Here is a 9,564-nt window from a genome sequence, read left to right as displayed (position 1 = left end):
CAGCCATATACCCCCTGTCTGCCCAGCAGCAGTGGGGGCAGTGAGTTATACATTCTGCAGGCAGGGGGCACACAGCTAGTGCAAGGCCACTGGGGCAAAGGCAGCAGGGCACAGAGCCCTGAGCCTACAGTGAGCAGCCTACATCCACCCTCACCCCACTCAGCTTGGCTTCAGTTATAAGTGTCCCTGCACTTAAAAATGGTGGCGGCAATGCTTGAAATTATGCTCATTTGATAAGCTTTAGTTCAGTCACCCTGCCACCATTTTTAAGTGCCGGGACGCTGGTCCCCTGGACAAGCCACCCGTGGCTCTGTCCTGCTCCCTGCCCTGGCCCTGGGTCCCAGTCACCACTCTGGCTGGGCAGCACCCCTAGCCCCTGCTCCACTCCCTACATCACTGTGGGGGCCTAGATCTGCCCCTCCACAGACTTACCTGCAGGGAGCTGCTCTCCACACTGCCTGGCTACATTCCTGTAAATTGGTTATCAGATAGGTATCGGCCAAGAAAATCTTTACCGGTGCACCCCTAGTTTTTATTTGTGGATCTATATCATATACTTGCCTTCAGCATTCCTGAAAGAACTGGAAAATTGTTCTGAAAGCTTGACAAGGTTCTTTGGGTGAATCTGATACCTTTTATTAGACCAACTTAAATAGTTGGAAAACAATTATTAAGCTTTTGGGTTCAAAAACCCTTCATCAGGCTGAGGAAGTTTCAGCAGTTGGTGTGTGCTCTTCCTGGATGGAATGAAAAGTAAAGAAGCCAGCAGCTGGGCTGGTATGCATACAAGACGGGTAGTCGGTGAAAATGTAGATTGAGTCGTCAATGGGTGAGAGACAGGCTGGGGAGGGGGGGAAGAGAGAGAAGGGGGATGAATAGTGGAGAGATACCTGGGGAGTCGGATGTCAGGCAGGTTATAGTGTCATAAATCCAATGTCTATATTTAGTCCATGATTTTTAGTATCCAGGAAGTTGATGAAGTGGAGTTCATTGGCTGGTCTCTGGGAAGTGTTTTGTAAGTTTCCTTTGAGGATCAGGACTGAGAGATTGGAGAGAGAGTGCCCCCACAGGTAATTCGGTATTCCTGTCTTTGATAGATTTGTACTGCAGCAGTGTCCTTGTTGGGTGAAGAAGGAAACTTACAAAACACTTCCCAGAGACCAGCCTATGAACTCCACTTCATCAACCTCCTGGATACTACAAATCATGGACTAAATATAAACATTGGATTTATGACACATTATAACCTGCCTGACATCTGACTCCTCAGGTATCTCTCCACTATTCATTCCCCTTCTCTCTCCCTCCCCCTCCCAGCCTGTCTCTCACCCATTGACTCCTCAATCTACATTTTCACTGACTACCCATCTTGTATGCATACCAGCCCAGCCGCTGGCTTCTTTACTTTTCATTCCATCCAGGAAGAGCACACACTAACTGCTGAAACTTCCTCAGCCTGACGAAGGGGTTTTTGAACTGGAAAGCTTGCTTAATAATTGTTTTCCAACTATTTAAGTTGGTCTAATAAAAGATATCAGATTCACCCAAAGAACCTTGTCTGCCTATGTCCTTAGACCAACACGGCTACAATCTACACCCCTGTAACATGTTCTGAAAGCTTGACACTTCAAGCTCTTGAAGCTCAAGAAAGGGATTTTTGTAAACACACTACAATTCTATGCTCTAGCAGAGATGCTGAATTTTTTTTTTAACTGGAGCTAGGGTGGTATATTTTAAACAAAATCTTGTATTTAGGTGCAGTTAAGACTAAAAACTAATTTCAGTTTTCTTCCTCTTGTTTTCAGTATAATTATATTGGATTCCTAGACTACAAAAAAGAAACAATCCGGAAGCTTGCCATGAAAGCTAGCACCTGCTCTTTCAATCCAGGGGTCTTTGTTGCCAATTTAACAGAATGGAAACTGAAGAACATCACTAACCAGCTGGAGAAATGGATGAAACTTAATGTAGTGTAAGAATAAACAACAGGAGAGGGAGTGAAAACTATTGGGCTTTGCCTTATCATGATAAAATTTAATTGTGGAAATATAAATTACTAGACATGTAAACCTCTAGACATAATACAGTGTACACTTGCTTTGAAAATTACCATTTTAGGTGTATGTTAGCACCTTCAGCTAAAAAAATTCTTTGTTTGTTCTTCCCCTCTAGAGAAGAATTATACAGTAAGACTCTGGCAGGCAACGTGGCTACACCCCCACTGCTAATTGTATTTTACAAGCAGTACTCCAATATTGACCCTTTGTGGAATGTCCGACATCTTGGTAAGTATGAAATTACAATATTCAGGTTTAATTTACTCCCTCATTCATTTCACTAAGTCCGTAGCTGACCATTGTTAGGTGATAATGCAGCAAACTGTTTTTTTTTTTCAGGTGGGTAAAGAGGAATATCTTTTTCCTGCTTTCCACTCTGTTTTTCCCAATTTCAGAACTCCAATTGCAAATGTATCCATCCATTTAGCTACTGGTTGAATTTACCTTTTTAAAGTTTGTTTTGATGATGGGTAATGCATGGACAGCTCTAACACAGCTTTAACATGAATGTGAAGCCAAAGCAGCCTCAAAATATGGGAGCAGTAGAAGTGGTTTAAAACAGTGTTAATCTGCAACTCACAATCTAGCACTAATCTGTGAGGACTGTGCATCACTTTTTACCATCTTCCTCGCACATTATTTCCCTTGATATCTAACTCTAAATTAACATTGTGCATGCTAAGATGTTAAGATGCAGGCTCATGAACATGAGCCTGCAATGCGATGCGGCGGCTAGTAAAGCGACCAAAACGCTGGCTTGCATCCATAGATGCTTCTCAAGCAAATCCCGGGACGTCATTCTCCCCCTGTACTCGGCCTTAGTGAGGCCGCAGCTGGAGTACTGTGTCCAGTTTTGGGCTCCACAATTCAAAAAGGATGTGGAGAAGCTTGAGAGAGTCCAGAAAAGAGCCACGCGCATGATCAGAGGTCAGGGAAGCAGACCCTACGATGACAGGCTGAGAGCCCTGGGGCCCTTTAGCCTGAAAAAGCGCAGGCTCAGGGTGATCTGATGGCCACCTACAAGTTTATCGGGGGTGACCACCAGCATCTGGTGGAACGTTTGTTCACCAGAGCGCCCCAAGGGATGACGAGGTCGAATGGTCACAAACTACTTCAAGATCGTTTCAGGCTGGACATAAGGAAGAACTTCTTTACTGTCCGAGCCCCCAAGGTCTGGAACAGCCTGCCACCGGAGGTGGTTCAAGCGCCTTCATTGAACACCTTCAAGATGAAACTGGATGCTTATCTTGCTGGGATCATATGACCCCAGCTGACTTCCTGCCCTTTGGGCGGGGGGCTGGACTCGATGATCTTCTGAGGGCCCTTCCAGCCCTGATGTCTATGAAAGATGATGATATTGCTTTTAACTTTCTGCACAAGTATATGGTTTTGACTAACTTCTCTTTTGAAAAGGGTCTAGTGCTGGGAAAAGATATTCTCCACAGTTTGTGAAAGCTGCCAAGTTGCTCCATTGGAATGGACATTTCAAACCCTGGGGAAGAACAGCTTCATATTCTGATGTTTGGGAGAAGTGGTACATTCCTGATCCTACGGGCAAGTTTAACCTGATTCGTAGACACTCAGAAGCTTATAAGGCAAAGTAAAATGGATTTTGTAGACTGTTTTTTTTTTTCTCAGGAAACTTGGAGCCAGATTCTTTCCTGTCAGCAGTTTTATATTACATTTGCAGTCCTTGCCACTTGAGAGCACAGAAAAAATACTCATTTAGGTGAAATGTTCAAATGTCCTGAAATGCATGCTTCAAGAGGAGACATTTTCTGTGTGACTGAGGAACCTATTTTAACAGCTCTAGGAAAAGCAGAGAAGCACCATTATGAACTAGCATTTTTGCTTGATAATCTTTTTACTTCACTCCACTACTAGTCTTCTGGAATTGGCAATTTTGTCTGCACCTGAGTGACTACCATGTACTAAATTGCTGTGCAAGACTTTTATGAGAAAAAAACTGGTACCGTTTTCTTCTGTTACCTATAAAACATGGACTTGATATCTGGAGCTTTCTGTTGCATGACAACTCATTCATGACTGTTTATATTTAACCCTTTCTTTGCACTAACTGTATCTGGATCATCCTGCAGGCTGTATCCAGACTGCAGCAGTGTGGTCTCCATCTGCTATAGTGACAACGGAGCTTAAGTAGCAGCAGTGTTAGAGGCTCTCTCTCTTCTTTCATGGCAAAAGCCCCATGGGCCAAACCACCCACCTCCATGGACTGAATCTGGTTGTATGTTTGATTCCCCTGGTCTATATGAACTAACTTTCCAAAAGTCAATCTTCAGGTATCATTTAATTATGACAAGTATATGTTGTTGGGTTTTTTTAAGTGATTGATGAATTACCACTTGACACTAGACTTTTTTTAAAGCTGTGGAGCAAGCTAAGCTTATTCAAAAATAAAAATAGAATTTAAATTATGTTGCATTCAACTTCAGATCATTGGAATATAGAAATGATATAAAACTCATTCTAGTCTTGAGAATAATGCTGGGTCATGAAAAGGAAATTTGTCTGCTCTGTATTTAAAGTAATGAGGTTGTATTTGAAAGAATTTATTTCCTCACTGTTTAAAGTAACTCAGCTGACCCTTACTTTAAAAGGAAACTAGCTTCTTTAAACATACTTATGTAAGTATTTTAGTTTTCAAATGAGGCCTATATAAATTACCATTTATATTTATTTATATATTTGTATTTATATTCTTTATTAAACCACTATATATTTATATTATTTAGGTATATTTAAACACTGTTTTCCTTATGGTTTGTGTGGAGTATCATAAAATCCTATGAGATTTAAGGAAACTGACACGACAAATAACCATGTTGCTGATTTGCTGCCATTTTCTCTCAAGGCAATTATTGCATGAAGAGCACTTTATCTTAGACAGACGTAACACTTAAAGGCACATGGGGCCTTTATTAGCACTCCAAAATGTGAGAGGTCAGATATTGTATGCCAATGAAGCACTTCAAGTGTTGCCATTCTACCTCAAAAATGACCCTGCCTGAAATAGTTTCAATAGCAAGTGGTGTGGTGTTTGTATTTTTCAAATTTAATTTATTAAATTTATTTATTCTATTTGTATGCTGCCCCTCCCAATGAAGGCTAAGGGTGGCTTACAATTAAAGAAGCAGAGTATCTTATCAAATGGAATGGAACAAGAGAACAAAACAACTTAAAAGGCAACTAGAATATCAGCATGAAACAGAAATCCCCTAAACAATTTCCCAGCCTAGCTTTGTTTGAGAAGACACACATTTAGCAATACTACTGAAAGATGTCCAGGCTTGGGCTCTGGTAAGCTTCAAGAAGGAGGAAGTTCTAGAGTTGAGGAGTGCCTGTTGAGAGTACCTTCCATGCACCAAGTATACGTGACACATTGCTGGTCATTGTTGGAGGCTGTTCTCAGCTGACCTAAGGGATTGTGATTAAATATAAGGGAGCAAGCATCCCCCTAGATATATAGGCCCAGATTGTTTAGCATCATAGAGAAGTAGGCGTGGAACGGACCTCCAGAGGTCATCTAATCCACTGTTTTGCCTGGTGCAGGATCACTTCTATCTAAACCATCCTGTACAGATCCACTGTCTATCCAGTTAGCCAAACCTCAGTCAACCCTGACAAAAACCATAAGACATAACAACCTAACCTGGCACAGGTAAAGCAGGGGGACTATGGCAGCCAATGTCCTGCTTCTGTAAAGGTTGTTAACATACAATCAAGAGATCCCAGGAAATAGGGCCACACTCTGCAGTACAGAGGAAGGCAAAAACCTCTGCAGTCTATACCAGTCTCACCATGGAGTAAAATTGCTTCTTGACCTCAAATATGATTGATCTAACCCTGAGAAGAGGGGCAAGACCCTTTAGCCAGGACTGTCCATGTTTAAGTCCAGCAGGAGCACTGGCACAACCCAATCAATCCCCAACCTTTGCTGCAACTAAGACGCAACAATTCTGAGGAAGGCTTAAAAAAATTAAAAACCCCTGATGCATGTAGCAGCAGAAGGGAGGGAAAAATTCCCTTCCGGTCCCATGTAGGAACCAGCAAAGCCTGGAAAATATCTATAGTGGAGAACAGGCATAGCTACACTTAAATTATCCCAAACCAATGCCTGCCCAACCTCTTTTTGAATGCCTCCAATGATGGAAAGTCTACAACTTCCCTAAGCAGTCTATTCCACTGCCTCACTGTTCAAACAGTGAAGAAGTTCTGTCTGATGTCCAGTCTAAACCTACTATGCTGCAACTTCAAGCCATTGTTCCATGTTCTGCTCTCTGCAGCAAGAGAGAAAAGGTGTTTTTCTTCCTTATGGCAGCATTTCAAGTATTTGAAGACTGCTGTCATGTCCCCTCTTTAAGTATCTTTTCTGCAAGCTGAATATGGGTAGCTCCTTCAGGCTCTCCTTCTATGACTTGCTTTCCAAGCTATTTACCATCTTTGTTGCCTGTCTCTGGGCCCTTTCTAACTTCTCTACATCTTCTTTAAAATGTGGAGCCCAAAACTGCACATAATAGTCTAGATGAGGCCTAACCAGAGCGAGTAGATGCACTATCACCTCCCAAGTCTTGCACCTTATGCTTCTGTTGATGCATCCCAAAACTGCATTTGCCTTTTGGGTAGCCACATTACACTGCAGATTTATATAGAGTCTGTGATCTACCAAGACTCCCAGATCCTTCTCCATAGTGCTGTCATCCACTGAAGTGTCACCCATTTGGCATTTGTGATTATGCTTTCCAAGAGGTGCATCTACACGTGCAACTGGTGCTGAATGGGTTTACTCCAGAGTAAACCCACCCTGGGCAGGCATCTACACAAACGGGCATTGTGGAGCATTTCCTATAGTTCCTTGTGTCCTCTTTACTGTTTAACCTTTTTTATTGTCTTTACCTGCTTGGTTCCCCTGCAGCAGCAAGGGGGAGCTCCAGGCTCCCCCTGCGTGCTAGGCTACGGACTGTCAGCAAGCACAGGGCCAGGAGATAGCTGTCTTCTGGTGGGGGCTGGGAGATTGCTCCCTGCCCCTGGGAGCTGCCTGCTGCCAGGGCAGGCTCTGATGGCAGAGTCCAGGATAGTACAATGCCTCTGCAGCAGGGAGCTTCCAGCCCAGCTCCCCAAATGGGGCAGGGGGCTTGGAAAGCTGCAGGGGAGGAGCATGTCCCAGCCCCCTTCCACATTCTGTCTTTGGGGCAGCTAACAGTGAGCCCCTAGCTGGGTGGGGAATCCCTGCCTAGTTGCGGGCTTGCTGCTAGCTGCCTCACCAGTAAACTAGGGCAGGGGGCTGGGACCTGCCCCTCCCCGACACCTCTTCCCAAGCCCCGTGTCTCGATTGCTCGGCCAGCTCTGGGCTGGCCAGGAACTGTCCCAGTCTGCTTGTGCAGTCTGAAGTTGGCTGGGAACTGCCTGAAATGGGATTGTTCCCAGCCAGCTCCAGGCTGCATGTGCAGACTTCCCTGTGCAGCCCAGCGCTGACTGGGAACTGTCCCAGTCTGGGGCAGGTCCCAGCCAACTCCAGGCTGGGCAGGGAACTTTTCCCCATGCAGGGAACTCCCATCTCCCATTCCATGATTGGAGCAGGGTCTGGGAGATTGCTCCTTGCTCCCAGGAGCTGCCTGCAATCATGGAGCCGGGGCTGGGAGCTCCCTGCTGCCAGGGCACGGGAACATTGTTTTTGCCTGGGCTCTGCCACCAGAGCCTGCCCCAGCAGCAGGCAGCTCCTGTGGGCAGGTACCAATCTCCCACCCCCTACTGCTCAGCTGACTGGGAGCAAATGTGCTCCCAGTCAGCTGTCTACACATGCCTTATTGTGCAGTAACTACTCCCCAGTTAATTTGCTACCTGCAAATGAAGGTAGAAAATTAACATCCGAGTAGAGTAAATTATTCCACAGTAAAGGTCTGCATGTGTAGACAGTGACACTTACTGTGCAGTAATTTTCTCTACTGCATAGTAAAGCGTCTTGTGTAGATGCACCCAGTGTGTAGCACCTTGCATTTATCAGCACTTAACTTCATCCTATTGGCTGCAGACTGGTTTTATGTCCTCCAACGTATTTCTAGTCCTTCCTTGTTTTGTGTCATCTGCAAATTTATGCAAGAAGCTTTCTATGTTAGCATCCAGATTGAGTGAACAAGCAGCAAACAGGGCAGTTTGCAGGTCAGCTCTCAGATAAGTTAGCCACCCATCTCTTTGAAGGGGAGCCTTTAAGTTTGTTTTTTTCTTTAATTGAGTAGCTAATCCACATAGATTTAGTTTAAATAGCTCAAACTCAGCAGTTAGACCAGTACTCTTAAGCCCCTTGTTTAACTAGAGTCCAGAGCAAGGGGCAGTTTGCTAGAGAGTTTGCCTGGAAATTCTCTCCTACCTTCCTTAAACGGTAAGCTTGGTGAGAGGAAGAAGCAGGTTAACCATGAAAACGGAGCCTTTCAGGACCAAGGAACAGTGAACAGGCTAGTTTATCAGGGAGTTTGCTAGGGAAGGTCAGGTTCGAAAGAGAAACAAGAGAGGCAGCAGATTAAAAAACCCAGAGAAATGGCTGAAGAACATTGCACTGCCAGAGCCACTGCCACTGCCAGCTCTTCCTCTGCTTGCACCTGATAGGTGTCGGTTCATGAGGTCCATTCACCATCAAAGCTTACACCCAGGTCCTGGTTTGGCACTGTGGATACTGCAGCTTGCCGGTTCCTTCCAGTGCCACCCAGATGAAGTACCTGCGATGTGAGCAGTGCCTCCTAGTGGTGCCTGTCAGGAAGCAGGTAAGAGATCTACAGGAGGAGGTGGCAAGGATTCCAAACATCCTCTGCCACAAGGACTTGATTGACTCCATGCTGGAGAAGACCTCTAGGATTGCAGAGGAAGGACTGCTAGAGGCAGTGTCAGAGAAGGAAGAGGACATGGACTCCCAGGAAGGTGAAAGTTAGAAGCTTGTGACCTCTGGCAATAAGCAGAAATCTTCATCTCCACCTGCAGTGGACTGCCTGGAGAACCGATATGGAGCCCTAGCACCAGAGCAGGAGGAGCACATTCCATTGGTGAAAGAGGCCAGGCCAGGCCTCCACAAGGTTTGGAGAATCGAGACTACTGTTACCAAGGGAGCAATAAATGGTGGTGGTAGTTGGAGACCCTTCTGCAGGGGATAGAAGCATCCATCTGCAACCTCACCCATTGTCTCAGGAGGTCTGCTGCTTGCTCAGAGCCCATATCTGAGATGTCACAGAGGGATTACAGAGACGTATCTGGCCCTCTGACTACTACCCTATGTTGCTCATCTACGTGGGCACCAGTGATACTGCCAGGGGTGACCGTGAGCAAATCAAAAGTTGACTACAGGGCTCAGGGTGCAAGAGTGAAGGGGATCAGGGCTCAGGTGGTGTTCTCAATCATTCCAGTCAAGGAGAATCATAGAATTGTAGAAAATTACAGTTGGAATTTCAGTTCTCCAATTTGTCCAAATCCTTTCTGTAATGGGGGCCCAAAACTGAACACA

At 45.0% G+C, this 9,564-nt stretch overlaps 1 protein-coding gene across 5 annotated transcripts in view; it reads left to right on the top strand.

Moving 5' to 3' along the window:
• GLT8D1 (glycosyltransferase 8 domain containing 1) overlaps nucleotides 1-4,727 on the top strand; it is a 25,866-nt gene extending 21,139 nt beyond the window's left edge. For all 5 annotated transcript variants that reach the window (XM_025206753.1, XM_025206755.1, XM_025206752.1 and 2 more), the window contains 3 exons: nucleotides 1,806-1,972; nucleotides 2,173-2,285; nucleotides 3,471-4,727. In XM_025206753.1, coding sequence (XP_025062538.1) covers nucleotides 1,806-1,972; nucleotides 2,173-2,285; nucleotides 3,471-3,661 — 471 coding nt within the window. In that variant the 3' untranslated portion in view covers nucleotides 3,662-4,727. The remainder of the gene's footprint in view (nucleotides 1-1,805; nucleotides 1,973-2,172; nucleotides 2,286-3,470) is intronic.
• The last annotated feature ends 4,837 nt before the right edge of the window (nucleotides 4,728-9,564 follow it).

The sequence above is a fragment of the Alligator sinensis genome, unplaced genomic scaffold (assembly GCF_000455745.1).
Source record: "Alligator sinensis unplaced genomic scaffold, ASM45574v1 scaffold78_1, whole genome shotgun sequence".
Lineage (NCBI taxonomy): Eukaryota > Metazoa > Chordata > Crocodylia > Alligatoridae > Alligator > Alligator sinensis.
The sequence above is the reverse complement of the archived record's forward strand: the minus strand, read 5'-3'. Positions and strand labels throughout refer to the sequence as shown.